Source organism: Mastacembelus armatus, chromosome 24 (genome assembly GCF_900324485.2).
Source record: "Mastacembelus armatus chromosome 24, fMasArm1.2, whole genome shotgun sequence".
NCBI classification, from domain to species: domain Eukaryota; kingdom Metazoa; phylum Chordata; class Actinopteri; order Synbranchiformes; family Mastacembelidae; genus Mastacembelus; species Mastacembelus armatus.
In genome coordinates this window covers 14794208-14816360 of record NC_046656.1, presented here as the reverse complement: position 1 = coordinate 14816360, position 22153 = coordinate 14794208, and the positions used below count along the sequence as shown (strand labels likewise).

The window sequence follows — 22153 nt, the reverse complement described above, 5'->3', positions numbered from 1 at the left end:
AGTTTAGAAGCTACTCTGCTGGACAAGTAATGTAAAGAATATATTGCTTTTATATTATACAGATGGGTGACCAAAAAAATAAGCGGGATGTATGGAGGGGATCCAGTGGCTCTGTTCTTATGCTCTGGACATTTTCTCTTTTTCTTTCCTCCTGTTATTCTTTCTCCTCTCCTCTCCTCTCCTCTCCTCTCCTGCCATGTGTTTTGTTTTAATTATTACTAATTCTTCTCTTCAAATTGATGTTTATTTTTCTGCCAAGTTCCTTCCTGTGTTTTCTCCTTCCTGGAGCAAGTAATTAAACCCAAAGAGAGATTGAGAGAGCGACTAACAGAGACTGGAGAGGAGGACAAGAGCAACCATTCACACAACAGCAGGCTTCTTAACCACTGAAAGCTGTCACCTCCTCAGAGTGGTGTGTGTGAGTGTGTGTTGCCTAAGCCTTTCCAATACAGCTGTCATGGCGGCAGTGTCCAAATGAACCTCATTCATCTGACACTGAGGTGGTTGTACACTCACTTACCCTTTCCCTGTTTTGTCTGCACTCATCATTCGATTTTGACTGCATGGATTCATTAATTCATGAAATATCACACATCATGGTCCTTTTTTATGCTTCTTGAGATGGAATAGAATAAAATACATCATCAATCTTGCACTCTTGCAGACAGCTGAGTGAATATAAGGTCCATATAAGGTCCAACTGTATTTATTGATTCAGAAAAAGAAACATATTTAAACAACTAAGAACCTCAGTGTATATACTATGATTTAAGATATGTTTCTTTTTTAAGCATGTGCAAACATCTTGTGATATACAAAAACTTTATATCAATAAATTAATATGTCTTCTGTTTGGCTTAACTGCTATATACCTATTCAGTAAGTGATATTTAAAGCTGCTATAATATTTTTATTTCCCAATAGCTCCAGAGGCCATGTAAGCTGAAAGCTGGCACCTAGAGTTATAGGTTTGCCTGGCTCCTTGTTTTGTTTCCAGCAGAAGCATTTAGTAGCTAAAGAGCTGCATGTTTCCCTGAGCAGTTGGTGGAGACCAAAAATGAGATAAAATGAGAGTGCATAATAGACTTACATTGATCAGGTCACCAAAACTGTAGCTCCAACTGAATTATTGCTCTGTATCTCCTAGATACAGCCATATCAAATTAAAAGCTCTCCCAAGTGGCCAAAAAATCTGTTAAGGTTGGTTGGACTCCAATCAGTATGTAAATTAAACTGAAGATCTTTCAAATAGATTTTCCATTTTTTGTGTGTGTGTGTTTATACATGTGCAGGTTAAAGGATTTGCAGATAGATAAATCCAGTACAAGAAGGGAAGTGAAAAAACTGGAGAATAAGATGGAGAGGAAAGATGATATTGGAGCGGAAGAGGGGTAAAGAGGAATAAAAAAGAATAAATCAAGTATAGATGTGAGGGATGCTTTCAGTGAAATGATGAGGAAAAAGGTGGGAGGAGCTGATGAAGGGCAGAGGGGAGGAAAAGGAAGAAGAGGGTAGCATGTCAGTATCTAGGAGGGGAGGCAAGCAGAGGTTTCAGCATGCAGAGCTTGCTCCATCCCCATAGACGCTGCTGTAATATGGGCCACGTGTCCCACAAGGCCTGCTGGTCACCCAGAGGCCTGGCTGGGTGATTCATCTTAGTTAGAGAGCTGTCCAGGCCACTCTCTGCAGACTGCAACACATAATCATACACACACACACACACACTGCTGGTGTTTCTGGTTAGAGCAGTGGCCCTGGAAACTTGATTTGGTGAACACACACATTCCGGGATACTTTAAATATTAAAATCCTTGTGGTGACCTTTGCCTGTCAGCTTTTGGCTCTAAACACAATCTAAAACTTCTGTATGCAACCTTAACCCTAATCTATGCCTTTAATATATTAAATTTATGTTTTGAGGAGCCTGTACATGTACATGTGGACCTCCAGCTGTCACTATTTTTATTGAAGGGAAAAAGGGCGAAGGCTAGGTGAAGGTTCTAAATTATTCTTCACTTTAAAAGGCTGATGTTCAAAATAATGTAGAAATAAACCACCAAAACTTTACAGTGGAGCTTTAGGAAAAAGATGCACCATCTTCTCCTGTACAGTGGCTGATGGAGCCAATCCCTGCTGACGTTAGGGAAGAGGTGAGTGAGCTGTTGTTGACAAAAGGTTTGTCACCCAACAATGCCTGTATTGTGTTTTATGCTTCACTGAAAGTTGGCCCCTTTACATTATTGACTGGGGTTAGAACCAATGTATACCCTGTGGCAATGCCTCAGTCTGTGTTTGTGTAAAAGATGTATTGACTTATCTGATGTACTCTCTTTCCCTTGACCTGACACACCAAATTATTTTTCATTTAGTCATTTACTACAGTCAATATCCTACAATGCCTTTCAGTAGCCTCCATGGAATTTATTTGGACTCTAGCTGATGGGTTTCCATATACTTTTGGCTAAATATAATACTAATAATGGGAAGAGCACAAGATTTAATCATTGCACATTGCATTCCTTTAGTCTACACACAGATCTTTTTGCTATTTTTTTTTTCTGGAAATAAATTGAACACTTAACAACCGTCTAACTGTCTAAACCAAGTCTGGGTTTAACCCTGAACCAAAATACTGGCCTTGAAACACCACACAGATGTCTTCACTTTATATAAACACACTAATTACACACACAAGAAAACAGGGTTTGTTAGCCCTTGGTACAAGTTGCATATATGTAATTGCATCTTAGACAATGACACATCCTTTGGTTTTGTTTGTCTTTTCTCTCTTACTCTCATTCTCTTTATTTATGTCTAGAACACATGCATTCATTCTCTACAGATCAAATTAACTTTGTGTTGGGCAAATGTACTGTCCAAAAACGTCCAGAGGAAGGAAAGAAAACAATTTTCTTCCTCTATTTCTAACTCCTTTCTCTTTTAATGACTTCTTAAAAGCTTGAACCAATCCTGGTGTATACGTTCAGTTTTCATAAAACTCCCTTAAAAGTGGTTCACAGTTCAGGACAAAAGTCTTTGTCTTGTTACCTATTATTAAGCAGCTGAGAAAAGAGTGCAAAGTTCCTCCTGTTTTCAGTTTTTGTCTGTACTGATGCCGTTTTTCATCACAGCATCACATCACAACATGACAGATGTTAGCTGTTGAGAAATATATCTCTTATTAAAATAATAATCATGCACACTGAGAAAACAGAGCCGTTAGCTGGTGGCTGCAAAACAGTGACTTCATAAATTGTCTGAAAGTGATAACTGATTACAAGTTACTGAAGTTAAGATCCAGAAATAAACATAGTGTGGTACTAATTCGTTTTCCTGATGATTATTTTGTCTGAAGTGGCCTGGCATGATGTCTAATTATGAACATCAGTTTTTACTAATGATATCAACCATAAGCATCATGTGTGAGTGCATGTGTGTGAGTGCATGTGTGTGAGTGCATGTGTGAGTGCGTGTGTGTGTGTGTGATCCTCCATTTCTGTATAACTCTGTTGCTTATTAAAGCTTTTTGGCAGTTTGCTTGATAGCCTTGAACACAGGGTGTGTTTAATTTATTCTTCTGTGCGTCTCTGGGAGTGTTTTTATTCTTCCCCTCAGTGTGCTCCTGGCATTATTAAAGGCATTAATCACTGGGATCTGACGCCTTGTTACGACACAATCTTGTTCCCACAGTGCAGCCCCAAAGCCCACACGCAAGCACACAGTGGGGTAATATGATGTCAACAATGCCACCTGTATCTTGACTTAGAAAGACTGTATATCACAGGTTCTTCTGAATTACAATATAAAAGTTTGAGGAGATTGAGACATTAGAAACACTATGTATGAGCGGATTATAAGTGTGTATCAATATTTTAGTCTTTTAAATTTTTTATTATTTCGTGAAATTAAAGTCTAGACAAGTATCCATAACCACCAAGGTGATATTTTATTAGTGGAAGTGTTGACTTTTAGATTAGTCTGTTTTGCAATCTCTCCAATATCAGACGTGCTTGTCCTTGCTGATGTGCCTTTGAACATGGCACAAGGCCTCTGTCATCTGTGGTATTTGGTGAATGTGCAGAAACATTTGGAAATCATGTAGTGAAGAATTCTGGTGATTGTTTGTTTTGTTGTTCTGTGTCCCACGCAGCTAAAAGAAATGCTGCCCTACACAAGAGTTCTTCAATAAATTCTACGCTCATGTTTTAGCTTTAAACCTACTTTCACTGACATACCTGAGAAACATCTGTTCAGCATAAGTCATAACAGTCCAACAGCACCTCAAACTACTGCCTCCAAAATGATCATAAAATTGAATCAGTTCTGACTTTTTTATTTATTTATTATTTATTTATTACTCAGTGCAATTACTTAGTAAATTACTATTTCTATTTTATTTGTGTGTCAGTAGCAGAAAACCTACAAGTCATTTATTTAACTTTGCTTCTCCTCAATCACAATGCTCTGATGGTTATGCCAACTGTTTCTCACACACCGTATGAGTGCTACCGTTCTGATATCTTTCTTTCTGGTTCAACTCACTGTAACCTCTTTCTGCCTCTAACTTTTGAAGGGGAAGCTGTAGAGTTGCCACATTGTTTTGACAAGTAGCCTCTTGAGTTTTTCTTCATCACAAATCTTTTTCTCCCTTCTGCCCTCATCTCTCACACCCTGCTGAGTGGTAGATCCCTTGGGTACAGAGCTGCCAGCCTGCTGACATGGTGCATGCTACTGTACTGCCTCTGTGTATATGTGTGTACATAAAAGCCATTACTAGACTGAGTATAAGAGTAATAGGTGGACGATAACGAAATAGAGAAACTCCATGCTTGCCCCTGTGGTTCACAAAACACAGAACAAGAGGGTATCAGGTAGAGAGGATACTAGTGTTGTCGAAACCACCACCTAAACGTAGATTTTAGTTTAGTTTTCATTAGTTTTCAGTGATAAAGCCTTATCAATGCTACTCACATGGTAAGTTTTAGAAAGGATTATAAGTTTTAAGACCACATACAGTCCCAGCTGTTTTAGTATTAGTATTTAGTATAGTCCTGAACGGCTCAATCACAGGAGCATTCCCACTCCACATCAAGCGGTCAGGAATGGAAAGGCTTCTCACTTTCATCAGTAGAAAGCAGCAACAGTTCATGTCAAGCTGGCGAAACCCTGGCAGCGGTGTCAAACACTTCACTACGTCCCGGGCCAAATCCCATTCCATCCTAGCTGCCTGATGAAAATAAAGCCTGGAGCCAAATAAGGAAGGGCTTCACATTTTACAGCCAAAAAACTCAGACACCTAAGAGACTCAATGACTCCTCAGCCAAAACCGCAAAGAAGCTGTCCAGTCAGATAAGCTAACACAGAGCCTTGGACAGGGAAAGTGAAATCAGCAGAAAAACTGGTTTTGCATTGCAGCAGAAAAACCATAATTGTACCAATGTAGGAAATAATGTCATGATTGCAGCTAGTTTGGAAAAGGTCAGAAATCAAACGTTATGATTATAGGTCTGCAACATACCATACACTGAAGAAAAATATTAAACATTAGCATAATAACCCTAAAAATGGCTAAATCCATTCACATTAAAATATAAAAGCATGCTCTGGAGTGTGTAGTCCTCAGCTGATTTGGCCATTTGAAAATGACTATGGAAATAAATAATAAGGTTTCTCAAAAGTCATGAAACATTTTTACCCATTTTTGTTGGACATTGTTACCTATTTGTATTCAGGTCTTCGATTAAATCTGCTGTTTTCTCTTGTTTTACATTTAAATATACATGAAGGTATTTGACACAACAGCAGAGCACTGCACACACTGGTGGCTTCATGTGGAGCTGAGACTAACTATACAACAATTTAACTTGGCTTGCCCAGAATTGTGTAAATTGTTGTTAGTCAAAATACACACAACTCAGCCTGCGATGACTCATTTTAAAAGATAGAGAGGATGAGGCAAAACTCTTTCATTTTCTTTAGAGACTGTTTCTTTTTTTAGTCAGTCAAAACACTGCTGGATGTGTTGCATCTTCGTTTTGTCCATTTATTATTCACAGGTTCTCTTAGTCATATATAGGCTAATTTTGTCGTAACATTAAATGACTCAGTATATTATTACATTATTATATTGAGCTTAATCCCATTTTCTTCCTATAATGTCTTATAGTTTTATTTTGTATGGCGTAAAGGACATTCCGTCTGAATAAATGTATTTGTCTGGTATCATTGTTTACATACTCAAATAACAACCAAACTCTCCTTGAGTTATGTTTTCTATGCATACTGTTGGAGGGAAAGGTGCCCATTGTGTGATGACAGTGATTTTTTTTTTTTTTTTTCCTACATAGTGTGAAGGATTTCTCACATGGGTTGGTGAAGAAAATGCAAAAATCTCTTTCAGCGGGGAGAATCCTCTGGTAATGAGATGCCATCTTTTTTTTCTTTGCTTCTTTCTCAGGTGTTCCGCAGAAAAGCAGTGGAGCTGGGTGAAAGGCTGCTGCCAGCCTTCAAAACTCCCACAGGCATCCCCTGGGCTCTGCTTAACCTCAAGAGGTAGAACACACACACGCACTCTTTCTCTCACAGCGGTCCATTCTGGTCATATTTGAGGCAGTGAGTCTGTTTTGCTAGTTTGATACTTTAAAGAGCTCTGTGGTCTAAGGCTTGATGTGAACTGGGCGAGCTCTCACACACAGGCGCCGAGGTGTTTTAGTTTTACATGACAGAGCAACCTTGACAGAAGTAGCTTAGTTTTTCAAGATGCCAGCAGCTGCGTCAGAATCTAAACAATATCTAAAACATAAACCGAAAGTTTCTAAGTTCTCTGGCAAGGTTATAGGCCAAAATCAGCCTGTATTGATACACTGTGACTCGCTGTCAAGGGATTACCCCAGAGTTTGGCTGTTACACACATGTGCACAGACACGCCCAACTGAGATACAAAGCCAGTTCATCCATTTGTGGAAAATCCTCCACCACCAAAATGTCGGACATGATGGAACTTGAATGATTAGTCTTGTAGACTTGACCCACACTACAACACATGCAGACCTTTCTTCTGAGTGTTTGTACAGTATGTACTGAATAGGATTACAGTGCTAAAAGGTTATACTGCTGTGAATATCAAAACATACCATACAAAGAAATGCTGAGAAGAACTCTGGCATTATGGGATTACATTGCAGTACATTATTTATCTAATGTTTTTATTAACCCTAACCAAGGGGAGCTTCAAACTAACTTTCATTATCTGTTCATTACTAATTTATATTCAGTACATATATATTTCATCAGTTGTTTAGTTGATAATCACACAGTAGTGAACACCTCCCTAAATAGTTGCCTGTGTCTTTAGATTGGTAGTTTTGACCAACAAGCTAAAAACCAACATTCAGAGGTCTGCCACCATGATGTTTCTCCTGTTCTCTGTCACTCGTAAGAGGAAAACTCCTTTTTCCCCTCAAAATTCTTCTTTCACTCTTTTCTTTGTCTTTCCCTAAAGAGACATGACGCTGCTGTTTGTCAGCTGTTAATTAAAAGGCAGGTTGTCATGACAATAAACGTGCTGTAACAAATTCATTTTCTTTCTGTCTATATGGCTGAATGGATGTGCACACGTGTATGTGTGGGTGCATGCATATTCCCTTAGGGGGCCTAAACAGATTGCTGGTGATGATGATTTTACCTGCATGACTGACCCTTGATAACTTGGAAGCACACACACACACACACACACACACACACACACACACACACACACACACACACACTGCAGTACACTACCTAATGCACCACTGAGCAGGGAGCTTGAAATCCTATTTCTGGCTGAAAGTTTGCTTGTTGTATATGACATGTACAGATATGACAGAATTACATCATATGGAAGTGGTGCTAACTTTATACAAACCAGTAATTTGTTGAAGTGCATGCTTTTAAACTTCATGCTTTCTGATTCCTGGAAATGATCTTATAGGAGCAAATTTAGACCTGCTATACTTTCACCTAAATTGTAAGTTACACACGCATACCACGGTTGGTATAAGGCTGCAGTGTCTGAGGTTGTTCTTGTTGTGCTACATGATCAGCTCATGTTAGTATGTCTGTGAAAAATGAAACATCCAACACACTATTCAAGAAATTTGCTACAGCAGATACATTTCATAGGGCACATACTTGAGATCAGATTGTGTTTTCTTTTAATGTAATGAAGAGACAAGACGACCCAGTAGCCTAACACACCACATAACCACAACATCCACAGTTCACCCTCCTTGTTCCATGTCATACCCCTGTCTTCTCAGAACACTTCCTAAATAGGTAGTTAAGAAGAAGGACTTTGGAAACAGTATATTTAGGAGCTGTTTGACTGCCTACTTAACCTTGACCCAGATTGAAGCGGAACAAATAACACAGAGACATATTTGCAAATGAGGCCCAATTATCATCTTTCCCTTCATCCCCATTACTGCCGTCTCTTTTCCTTTCAGTTGCTTCGTTCTTTTTTTCACATTCCACTCCCCTGTATTCCCTGTACGTCCTTCCTCATGCAATCTATCTTACCTAGAATGACCCAGTATCTCTGTCTGTTTCAGGGCATCACACTGTAAGTTCACTCCACTCAGTGGCCTTGTTCCCTTTATTCTCTCTCTGCAAGTTTCTATCATTATAGCCCGTAGCCATCTACACAGCCCAAGAGGAGGCACAAGAAATAAGGCCACAGTTAAAACATATTTTCGCTTTGGCACTAAAAAAAACCAGTTTGCTCAGTTGCTCAATGTTTATGTTAGAGAACAAGATACAATAAATACCTGTTCTTTTGTCTGAAGATGTTTTAGCTGTATTACAGAGTTAAGATACAGTATGGGTTTGCAGTTTGTTTTCAAAAGCTTTTGCATGTTTTTGGCTTGTTTCTGAAATTTAAAACTTGCACATTAACATCATCTGAATGGACATAATCCACAATGACATAAGTGCAGACTGTTTCATGAGATTTTGAGTTATGCCTGTGACAGCAGAGCCCATGTGGTGTCTCTGCACACTTGTTTGTAAGTATTATGGAAACCAAACTAAGTCTGGTTCTTTAGCTGGGTATTGGATCTTTAAAGAGGAACTTTACACCAGGCTGAAATGCAGTATTGGCTGCCCTGGTTGAAAGTGTCAAATTTGTTTTACAGTACCTCAGACCCCACCCAGAATGACTTTGTTATGCCTGGATGCTGGAGGCATACCTGTATATTACTTTAGCTGAGAGGGCTGATCACTGGAGGTCAACAAAGGCAGGATTTTCTGGTGGTGGCATTACAGAATATTGCAACTTTATACAAAGTCTGGGAATCTGTTTTACATTAAGAGATTTAAAGGAAAGTCTTGCACTGATCCCTGAGCCCAACTGATCACCAGACTGGGAGTTTTTCATCAGGGTGATCAGTGGGAGGTCTTGTCTTGATGATCAGTTGATTTATAAACACTTGAAACTTCCTCAACTTGGCCACTTGTGAGATGTGATAAATCAGGAGTGCAGCACCTCTTAAAGGATCAGAGGCTGGCCTTGGACTCAAAGGTCCCTATACGTCATTCTCCTTCAATCTCTTTTTCTCCGGTCTGTGCTTAAACCCTTTGATTGCTGCTAACTGAGTGGAAAATGCTGCTAAGATCCGATTGATTCATGGAATTGATCTGCAGACTGACCCTGCTAGAACAATTTTAGTGACACTGCAGCCAGATGGATAGCAGAATATGTGTCCTCTGATTTAGCTTGCATTATTAGAGAAAACGTATAACAAGGGCAAAGAATTGTATATCTGAATGAATACCATTAGAGAAAATTTAGTTTGATTTTTCTATTTTCTCCTCTTTTTTTATTGCTTTTATTGCTTTTTTTTTTTTTACACTAAACATTTTATCATAGGATTGTTGAAAACTGATTAAGTATACTAAGGCATAGTTGTTTCAGATGAAAGTTTGTTTTTAATTAGCTTTTAACTTTTATTCATTGGTTTTAAATGAAAAATTAGTTCTTAATGTAAAATAAAATACTGTACCAGCAGTAGCACATTAAATGCGGCATAGATTTGTTTTTATTAAGGGAAAATTCGGCAACCTAATATTAAGGGAAACCATATCATAGTGATAATGATGATGCCTCAAGACAAAGTAAGGTTTTTTTGGAAAATAAAGCAATAATCTGGAACACATTGTTAACATCGATTGTAAAGAAATATCAATTTGTTTCATACTGTCTCAGAGCCATAGAAGAAAATCGACATACAACAGAACACTGTATGTATGTTACCACACTGTATATGCATATGTGGCTTCCTACGATTTTAAGTTTCTGTCGTTTTAACAGAACCACTTTAGTTCACAACTGCTTCCCCTTTTCCTCTGGCACTTTATTTCTCTCTCACTTTCTCTCTCTCTCTCTCTCTCTCTCTCATACACACACACACACATGCACGCACACACACACAGACACACACACTAGTTTCCCAGTTGTTATCTGCTTGGGCCAGTATGTCCCATAGCTCTTCCATTAACATTCAGACTGATAAAGCTCTTGCAAATCACTCCCAGTGCGCTGCATACTGACTAGCCCTAATGGGCTAAGGCATTGTCAGACGGTGTGTGTTTGGTTGTGTTGAGGTGTCTGGATCTGTGTTCCAACCTCAAATTTGTTGGTTATTCTTCCCTACATGCATCATGGTGGTGATAGTGTCCCATGCATACACATTCAAATACACATCTGTTTTGTCCCTGCAATTGGCAGTAAAAACAGATACATTTAATTTTCAAACCCCACTCTTAACAGACACTGCCGTTGGGATGATTTGAGCCAGTTGAGGTTTGGATGGGCTCTGCTTGCATTTGATCTATTTGCCTCTCTCATTCAAACTTTACTCTCTTAGAGAATTAAAAACCAGCATAAAAATTATAGGTGTATAGGTAGCTGTCCTGTCCTCCCCCATCTTTATACGCTAAAAACTTAAAGAAAATCATTTTACTTCCAGCCAAGTTCCTGGTAAAAGCAATGCCGTCTTCTTAATGACGCTGCAAAATTAAAGCAAACTTATTTGGCCCTACTCTCTTTTCTTATCTAGAAGAAAATGACAAAAATGTCCGTTTTGGACAGATTTGCTCCTTCAGCTGCAAAGGCTGAAGGCTGAAGCAGTCAGTCCCTAAGCTCTTTGGGGTGTTGGCGTTTGATTAATAGGCCTAGATGGAAAATGGCTATATTAGTACAGCCTGGTGAGATTGTTACACTGTGTGACCCTGTCAAGTGGCTGACTCTGTCATGGAGCCTTTTCTTCTAGATACTGTATGATAGGAAACGGAACTTGTTAATCCAGCGGATGTGTGGAAATTCTCTGGTTAGTAAAAACTGATGACAGTATAATAACATTTATGGCAGTTGGCTTGTTTTCACACTCAGTTGTTTTTGAGTGCAACAATAGACTAAGGGCCATAATAGCTTAATTTAATGAACATGTGCTAACAGTTCACAGGCAAATACCAAAAGCAGATTGTAGATTTTGAGAATTAGGTTGTACATGGTATGTTGTGAATAGCTTCACAAATATCTAGGAAGAAATCCATGAATGGTGCTTTTATTGTATAGCTGAGGTTCATTGGATTGCAATAAACATGGTCTATAATAAAATATTTCTGTCCTAATGTGAATGTGACCAAGGACTGCAAAAATTAGTCAATAATCAATAGTCGATTGAAAACTGATTGATCGTTTATGTCATATTCAGACAAAAAATGAACACACTTTATGGTCACGCTTTGTCAGTTAGTGTACACACAGCAGACACAAAATCATGGTACTGGTAGTCTCGCTGCCTTGAGGTGCTATTTAACAACAAAGAAAAAGTCTCGTGTTCATGGTATTCAGAGATTTTTTTTTTTTTCAAAGCACACACACACTGATATACACACACACCGTTCTCAGTGCAGTTCTCCTCAGCTGTAACCTAAGGCAGTGGAAGGCAGCCATGATTTAAGGTCTCTAATTAAGTTGCTAACTGTGAATCTATCGCAATTCGCATTTTCTCTGCGCCTGGAGGAGGAAAAGTGCGATAGATTTTAAGACACAGGAAGAGGTATTGCTGAAGAAAAGGGAGGATATGGCATGGATGAGGATGACAGTGAAATAGTTGGCATGGGGAACAAAATATAGAATTTGCCCAAAATATAGGCTTCACCCAACCACACAGTACAAAGGAAGTGGAGGAGTACTTTCTAACATAATGCTAGAGGAGCGTGAGAGGGCACATCTTGGTGTGACATGCTAATTTATGGAGATGGAATGCTGTTTCTGTTTTTCCAGGTTACTGCTTGGCACCACAGAATTAAAATCACTGTTACTGGCTATGCAGAATGGACTGGAGGGTCTATATCCAGCAGGTTATGATTTGTCATTTCACAGCTGGCCAAGAAATTGCCATAGGTGTGAGTAGTTGAATAATAATAATATTGGATACACTCAAAAGGACAAACAGGATAGATAAGACAGAAAGGGGATTACATTTAATTAGATACAACATAATAAAATACAACAGGATATAATATAATGCTGTTTTATTGTCACTTTTTTATCTAGTACAATCCCCCTGAAATTTGTTTTGCATCCCAAAGAAGATCCATCCAAGAGATAGACACAATACATTTCATGGATCCTTTAAGCCCTTGGTTCTTTGTTTCCCTGTCTCAACAGCAGGAATGTCTAGTATGCAGAAAATATGTAGGTTTGATTGATCTTGATAAATATTTTTGCAGTAAAAATCCAGTCCATTTGTCCATTTATGACAAAGACGTATTGGAAAGGGATGTTTTTCTAAAGGTGTAACTGCCCCAGTTACTAGACAACCCATTATTTTCATGCTTTAAGTTATGTTAACAGCTTATACACTTATCATCCAGCTGCAGTTTGATCTCTCGTTTAGTTAATGTTTTGTCACGTCTCAAACTTATTTTAGCAGGAACGTTAAACAGCTGTAGAGACTGAAAGTTTGTTTGTGATTGAACAGCTTCATGACAAGGTCTGTTTATCTTCTTCAGCAGTTAGAGATTAGCCCAGCCTTTGCCTACTTATCATAGCATTGTAGAAATCCCTAAAAAGAAGGGAGTATTCTATTTCATGTTAATTCAAATTCATGAGCACGGACTCCCAGCTAAATAAACTGCATCATATTGCTTCTGTCAGAGGTGGATGATGCCGACTGATCTCTTGTTTTATAATGAAAGTTCAATATTGGCTGTGATATGTTGGTGTGAGCCTAATGCAATCTCTTAAAAAGTCCTTTAGTTCTAGGTCACCGTAACATTTAATTAGGTTTTCCACAGTTTGCTAAGAGAATTGCCGAATTACTGTTGTGAAAATTTAACTAACTCAGATCGCAAGAACTGTCAACTAGAGAAATCCTTTATCACCGCACACTGGATAAAACTACTATATTGTTGCTAGAGACACAGCCACTTACAGGTTCAGGATGTATGGTCAAACCACTTGCGCAGTATTTTTATGATACCACAGTGTAGTATGTAATACAGGAAGAAGTCAAGAACTAAACATTCTTTAATACCTTAGACCCTTCTATTCGTTGGATGTGTCATTACACATCCCAACAGATTAGCTAATGCAGTTGACTGGTGCAGCATGCCTATGGATGAGTGCCAGTTTCACGTCCCAGTATGGGAGGTGACTGGGATGAGTTTCCATTAAAACGCCAGACATGAAGGTCCCACAGTAGCTAATGACACAGGTTCATTTAGCCCAAGATGAAGCAAACACAAACTGTCTGACCCAGTGTCTTTATTGGGTTTCTCGGTTGTGGTACTGGTATGGCCCTTGATTTACAACTGCAAAAAATAATACTTATAGTGAATGCATTACTTCTCAAATATTTTGATTTCATGAATCCATTCAACATGGCTTCTAAATGGGCTAGAAAATGCATTTCTGCTCTTATGTTATGAACCATCCAGGCCTCTCAGATCTATGAGAGTGAGGCCTAAACATGGGCAGGTACTATTCGTCTTAACAAACAAAGGTGTAACAAACCAGAAATATGTACCACATATTTTAGATATGTGGCAAACAAAAGTAACAAACCAGAAATATGTACCACATATTTTAGATATGTGCCTTTTACTTTATACTGCCTTTTATTCAGTTAAATTTATGGTCATTTGTTTATATTTTCTTGTGCACTGTAGCTTCTGTTCTGCTGTTTAATAGTATATAATAGTTTAATAGTCTTTTACTATTGCCTAGTGTTTTTTTCATATCTTGCCTTGATGCCTGTTATATTATGTCTATAAAACACTTTGCCTTGTTAAAAAGTTGTACAAGCTTCCCTTGCCTTCCATTTAACAGAGAGCAGCAGTAGTTTGGTAAAAAAAAAATAACACAGGGTATACGATAAGTCATTTTGAGCATTTCTAAGGCACAACACAAACAAAAGCTATTGCACATGGATTTTAAATGCTAAATTTGACCACATGATTACTGATGAAATTGCCTAAATTAATTCCACACTGTGTTGAATAGAATTTAAATTTCATTTCATTTCTAAATTAAAAATTGCAGCATTTTACTAATATATATGCAATTTCCCTAGCAGTCAAATTACAATTACAGGTTAATCTTAAATACTAAAACACAAGTGGAGTTATCAAGTCAGAAAACTGACTCAATTATTTCAATTATACATGTGAATATCTAACATTATATAAATATATAACATTGTCATTAGCAGCAGAATGTCTGAGTATATCAACTTGATCAAGTGTGCTTATTTTCATTCTTTCATTCCAAAGGTACATACGCTTTAAGTAAATGTAATTATTTTGTCTGGTTAACTTTGTCCTGTGTTCAAACAAGCAGACATCCTTTGACAGATTAGTTTTTTAAGCTTCTTTCTTTTTAATAAAGTTCCAGCCAGCATTACAGATCTCAAATAGTCTTAAATTTGTCTTTCTGAAGCATGCGGACACCCTGGGCAGATTAATGATATTCCAAACACATCCTTATCTATGTGTCTCCAGAATTATACATTGTATCTGCACTTCATTGGTTTGTGTCTGTTTGGTTTACGCAGCAGCTTTCCATGCTGTCTTTTGTTTTGTTCTCCTTAACAGGGATTTAGTGTTTCTCAGAGCAGGGCTGAGGGAGGGATTGGGGTGGACAGGGGTGAGTCGGAATGGTTTGTGTTTGCCTCTCCACCTCCCCTCCCGCAAAGTGAAGGGATTTATCGTTCATCACAGGGTTTATAAAAGGATTGAAAAAGATGGAAAGACAGACCAAGTTGTTGACTGAACGGATGTAGCAGCAGTGATGTTGTGGTGAAAAAGGAATATGTTCTTTTGAAAGTAGCAACTGGAACGTGGCATGTTTTGGTTTTCAGTTAGCAATACATCATCTATGTCCACAATGAACTTCTGTGCATGTAATCATAGACTTAATATCAGTCTAAAGCTAATAAACACGCAACTCCCAACCTAATGAGGGTCTTCAGTGATGGGATTTTACCTCTCCAGTTGGGTTCTCTGACCCTCATCTGTGTCTGCGCTCACCGTTTGATGCTGCGGTGGTCTTCCCTGTGTTTCGTTGACTTGATTAAATCCATGGTGTAATGGGAAACAAATTATGGCTTGTGCAGCATGATGAGTTGAAGGGGGGATAATTAGTATGCTCATCCACCTCTTTGAAGAGATTTTGTGTGTGTGTGTGTGTGTGTGTGTTTATACTCTCAATTCACACTCTTTCTCCTCCCCCTTTTTCTCATTTGTTTGATATCTCCCCTGCTTTTTCTTTCTATGCATGTGTTTATGAGTGTGGAGTGCAGCTTTTGTCCATGTGTCCCCATGTGTTTGTTAAAGTGTGTATTTCACAGTGTAGTGAATTGTCAATATGTATTCATGAGTAGTAGAATGATCGCCTCCAGAGAGACCTGGAAGTGATCTGTCAGTGGCTCTAATAATCCAGCACACACACACGCGCACACAGAATTTCCTCACAGGTCTTTTCTGTCCTTGTCAAGCATGCCAGGCTTAATATCTCTCACATATGGCTTGATGCAACTTTGTCACTACAAGTAGCCTCAAAGGAGAAGGTGGAGTACAGCGAGTTCTGATTGACTGAATGATCAGCGGTGGCAAGGACATGCTATTCTACCAGAATCAAGTGTGTGAAACAACAACAACATAAATCCACCCATAATCATAACACAGGGAGTGTGAAGAGAAACGTCTTAGTTTTAGTCGCAATGATGCGTCAAAATTTGTATCCATTTTAAGGATCTTGTCACTACAGCACAAAATAACAAATAGTAATGGCTATCTGAAATAACATGTAAAGTTTAGGAACATTTTAGTTCAGTTATGATGGTTGAGTCGTTGAGATAGAGTCTTAAGATGACTGTTTGAAGATTTATCATGTCTTTTAAGCTGTCAGTTTAGTATTAGGGCAAGCAGATTTATGATCAATGGCTTTTCTAATATGATCATAATGTATTTTTGTGTTATTGCCCATAAAAGCACTTGTAATTAATGAGAATGAAGTGTACACAAGATAAAGTGTGTCGAGGATGTGGATGTGTATGTGGTACCAAACTGTTCTCAACAGAAATCTGTGTCTTCTGTTTTTCAGTGGTATTGGTAGAAACTGGCCGTGGGCATCTGGTGGTAGCAGCATCCTGGCAGAGTATGGTACCCTGCATCTGGAGTTCATACACCTCAGCAAGCTCTCAGGAAATCCAGAGTTTGCTCAGAAGGTACAGAGGAGACTAGAAAGTCTTACCTTCAAACATCTTTTACACAGGATTTCCACTTCCACTCTTAAATTTGTGACAGATATTCCAGACTTTCTCGATACAGATAGTACGCCACACTTTACACACTGTATTGACAATGCACTGCATTTCTCTTGTTTGCATTTACTGTAGCTTTACCTGTTGCATTTATATTGTATTTCTTTTAATTATTAGGTAATGAACATCCGGAAAGTCCTAAATCGCCTGGACAAACCCCAGGGGCTTTACCCTAACTACCTGAACCCCAACAGCGGCCAGTGGGGCCAACGTAAGTGCCTTTATTTTGTTATTTCTGGTCTTTCTCTTGCTTTCCTTATGCATATAAAGTAATGGTTAAATATTATAGAATACTGATACCCCTCTGAATATAAAGAATGCCAAGAGAGATTAAGGTTTGCTTTAAGAGTGGACACAGCACTTCTAAAGCTCACTAATTGTGTTTTGTACAAAGCCTGGAGTCTGTTGGTGACAACAACAGCCTGTCTCTTGCTGTAGCTGTGAAGCAAAGAAACTAAAAACTTATTGAGCACTCAGGTTGGATAATAAGTCTTTTAGCTTGGAATCTGTGCTCAGATATCAACTAATATTTATGCTCCTGCATCTAAACAATCATCGAGACACATTTATATCAGCAATTTACTCACTAGACTCTGTAGTTCAAAAGCCAAGAAGCTGACATATACAAACAGAATTATTCAGATGTTTCAGAGATTACACAAATGTATCTCATTCACAGACATAAACCCATAAACCATGTACTCACTCTCTCAGAAATTATGCACAGCCAAAGAAACACAATCAGAAGGTCACTGCTGGTACTCAAAACCAGCTTGACTTTACTTAAGACCAGAGATCTTCTCATTAACACACAACACATGCTGCTCCCATTTTCTTTGTCAAAGTAGATATTCTAGCTGCAGGGTCAGTACTCACGTTAAGGAAGAATTAAATTGTTTGTGGTTTTGGGATACTCCTTAGAACTGTTCTTACCAATTGTACTAACTGGCAAAAAATGTCTTTGCTCTTGTCTGGCACTGTGATCTTCCACCTAATTAAAGGAAAAGCAAAGATTTCTTAAGGTGTGCCTCAAGGCTCCACCCTTAGGATTGTTATTTTATTAGTACTCTAGTCTTATGTTTGGAACAGTCATGTCTATGCATAATATTACATAATATTGTCACAGACATTACTTACACCAACAAGAACTAAGACGAGGCAACAGGAGGTAATTTTACACCTACATACAGTTTAATTAAAATGAAAATCACAGGCTAAAGGCTTTTTGTTTAATGGTAACTCACACTTTGAGGCTGGTATCAGAAGCATTAATAAAATTTGCATTTATTACTTGAAGAATGTCACCAAGGTCAGACCTTTTCTTTCCCAAGATGACACTAAAACACTAATGCATTTAAATTACAACTTGTCTGGATTACCGCAGTGCACTTTATGCTGATCTTTCAAAGAAAACTGTTCTACACCTGTAATTTGTACTGACAGAAAACCAAGAGAGTGCACATATCAGTCTCTTACTATAAGCACCACACTCTCTCCAGCTCAGGTTCAGAATCGGAAAGGTGTTCATTGTATTTTCATTTGTCTCTCTTAATTGTACGTAACTGATCCTTTACCACTATTTGCTTTGCTACAAATGGAGATTTTTGTTAACTACTCTATGGTGATGAGAGATTAAATAAAAAGTTGATTATTTAGTCAATCGATACAAACATCAATAACTATCTTGACCATCAATTTATCTTGTTCAGGATTTGTCCTTTTTATGGTAGAGGGTTTTTATCAGTCATGATAAAGTCATGTTATTGTGATCACTCTTCTTCTTTTGCTCTCTTTTTAAACCTTCTCATCTCCTTTTCCATTTGAACCTTGTTCACTCTCTTTATCCATGTCAGGTATTTTCATGCTCATTCCACCCCAAACATCAGTGTTTGTGCATGTGTCTGTGCCACACGCTCATGTTTCTGACAGGTTGCGGCATCAAGGTATAATTTTGAATCCATTATCAGACACTTCAAGCCAAATAGCTGAACAGGTAATAACCTTAATGATCGACAGGTGACACTTTGGGGAAGAGCAAAGAATGAATGTAGAATGAAGAATGAAAAGGAGACAATAAAAGAGGGGAAGAGCATATAGAGTTAGAGGAGAGATACTTAATGGAGAAGTCATGGAAGGTATCACTTGGACTACTATCATTTGGGATAGTAGTCCAAGCAATAAAAGTCTTTTCTTACGCCTATTCTCATACGTCAGAGAGAAAACTGTCAGCTGAAAGATATAATGAAAATGACACTGAGAAGTGGCAGAACTGGGAATGGATATCAAAATCCATTTTTCAGCCATTCTGCCAGCTGCGTTCAGTGATTTCTGACCACTGGAGAACAGATGTTGGTCTTCAGAGCAAATTCACACTGACAAGCCTAAAAATTGTCACTACATCAAATTATGAATTCTTAAAGGACATTTTTAGAAATATACACACTACATGAGTGTTTTACAGACTGCCACCATGTTCTCATCTCTAACTATGAAGTAGCTGTGAAGCTACAGCAAGAGACAGGCTGTTGTTGTCACCAACAGACTCCAGGCTTTGTACAAAACACAATTAGTGAGCTTTAGAAGTGCTGTGTCCACTCTTAAAGCAAACCTTAATCTCTCTTGGCATTCTTTATATTCAGAGGGGTATCAGTATTCTGATATAACTCTTGCCATTAAAGCATATATGGTACAGTACATGCATTTTCACTAAATGTTGAACTGCAGTATTCCTTATTTAATGTGATGGCAAACTGCAACTTGCATGTTGAATTGAAATTAGAAAACACAGGAGTCTGTTGGAGTATTTCTAAAATCAGTCCTTCAGGTCCTTAACCTTTTGGCCAAACAGTGCCTTGAAATTCGGAGCCTCAGGGACTAAAAACTAAACGTGATTGGCAGAAAAAATGTACTTTAGCCTGCTGTGCTTTCATTTCAGCCAGCTACCAAGAACTGGAAAGATTAGGCAAATTAGACAAATTAGACAAATAATGGACTGTAAACTGACTTGATGTGAAGCACTCTTTTGTATGCAAAATACTGCTAAAACTTCATATTGTTGTAATTTATTGCAGAAAGATTGTGGTTCTGAATCAATGTGAAGGCATACATGCAGCAGAAAAAGATTGAAATCATGAGAAAAGCTGAAATAGCATCTCTAAGTGCTCAAGTTTTGTTTCTTTGCTTCCAGCTATTGAGCAGATTTAAAATGATTCAAACTTAATTGTCTTTGATGCTTAATTATTCCAACACCCATTATACTTTGCAGAAGTATCATGTTTGTTCAGGCCACCCACTGTTTTGCATAAAATCGGGGCATAAAAGTGTTCAAATAAAAAATGAACATGTTAATTTCCTAACAAATTAGGAAATCCTTATCCAGCTTTATAAATGAAGTTTGTGTATGCACTGATACTCTATGTTTCAGAGTCCTGTCTGGTATCGGTTTTGATTCCCAGATCTTGTTTAGAGGGTTGCTATTATCTGTGATGGTTAAATATGGACCTGCACCACTGGTCTGCTTGTTTTTTATGTCCTGCATTTAAATATTAAATAAAACTACTGCAAGTTCATTCCCAGTTATAATTGTTGGTATTTAGCTGGCAGTCTTAAGCAGAGCCAGTATCTGTGTTTTTATCCAAATTATGACATATTCATTTAGCACAGCTGAATAAGTTTTTAACAAAAAAAGAAATAAAAAAAATCTTCACTCAAAAAAAACAACAAAAAAAAACACTTTTATGCTCATCTTAGTCAGAGAAGCTTTTTCATCTAGAAAGAAATTATGCACTAGTGATGGGAATGCATTTGTTGAATAAATTATGATCCAGGGATATTGGCAGCCTGATGTTGTTTGAAAAGTATCTCTCCACCACAGCTTCCTAGCAAAGCATTCCCTGCCTCTTTTATATACTGAACATACACTGTAGGGCTTACTCATGTTCGGTAAATGTATTATCTTAACCAAACAGTGATTGTATTAGCATGTGTGGAGAGGATGTTGCATCACCCCCTCTCAGCTTCTGATTGTGTATCACAACCATCTTTTGTGCTTATGTTCTTCATGACTTTTGAAATCTGAAAGTTGAAGTGGTGTTCAGCACATCCTTATGCTCTGTTTTAAGACTGTGGCATCACTTTTATATGCCTGGTGCTCTCGTTACTGGTTTAATATTGAACACGTAGACTCCTATCGGCTCCAAACCAAACCACCACCATCCTCCATTTTCTTCATTTCTAAATGATCGCAGCTGACATTTAATCTCTGCACTCCACAAACAGGGCTGGACCCTGTTAATGACACATGCATATGGATGAGCCTTCACTGACAAGCAGCAGGGAAAATACAAAAGTACAGCTCAGCTGACTGGAGGCTCATCTGCGATATCCACCCCCACACAAACGTACAGTACTCTGTAGTATACTGTCAGCTGCAGGTACTGTATGTACTCCATATATAGCACACATGCATTCATCCCTGTGTCATGTGAGGATGAGGATGAGCTGTGCTGTAGATGGTCCAACAGTGATGGCAGTAATCTAAAGCAGGCAGACACATAGGGGGCCTGTTTGTGTGTGTATATGTGTGTCATATTGTTCGTTTATCTGTGTGTTGCAGATCACGTTTCCGTAGGTGGCCTGGGGGACAGTTTCTATGAGTACCTGCTCAAGGCTTGGCTGATGTCTGACAAGACTGATGAGGAAGGCAAGAAGATGTATTATGATGCCCTGCAGGTAACACACACACACACACACACACACACACACACACTGCTGACAACACACACACCAGATAAATCTTGGATCAGGGTGAGGTAAATGTGACTATTTGAGAATGAAACTGAGGGCATTGATTTATAGAATGAAACTGAGGCCATTGATTGATTAGTTGATTAACAGGAAAATATTTTGTGCCTGTTTTGATCATTGATTAATCATTTCATTCATTGGTTCTGGCCTCCCATTTGTATTTGTTGCCTTTCTCTGTAACCATAGTAGGATTATATTATATGTTTATGTTCTTCTGTGTTGAATTCTTGTAGTAGTTAATACGCAGTTTTTAATTGCAGTTGTTGCATGTATAGTCTGAACTTCCAGTAAGAAGAGCAGAGGATGTGCAGCATTACTGAACTGTACAAATAAAAAATATATAAAATACCCACTATCAGTGTTTTTTGCCAGGTACATATAAAAGCTTAGTAACTTTCCTTGACTGAAAATTGGGGAAGCCATTTCTGATTGTGGGTTTTTCTTTTGATAGTAGCTGTTGTGTAACTGTCACCTTT

The 22153-nt window shown here is 38.2% G+C and overlaps 1 protein-coding gene across 3 annotated transcripts in view; it reads left to right on the top strand.

The window, feature by feature from the left end:
* Nucleotides 1-22153, top strand: part of man1a1 (mannosidase, alpha, class 1A, member 1) — a 106113-nt gene that overhangs the window by 71929 nt on the left and 12031 nt on the right. For all 3 annotated transcript variants that reach the window (XM_026318270.1, XM_026318269.1, XM_026318271.1), the window contains 4 exons: nt 6458-6552; nt 16652-16775; nt 16989-17082; nt 21487-21602. In XM_026318270.1, the coding sequence (XP_026174055.1) occupies nt 6458-6552; nt 16652-16775; nt 16989-17082; nt 21487-21602 (429 nt within the window). The remainder of the gene's footprint in view (nt 1-6457; nt 6553-16651; nt 16776-16988; nt 17083-21486; nt 21603-22153) is intronic.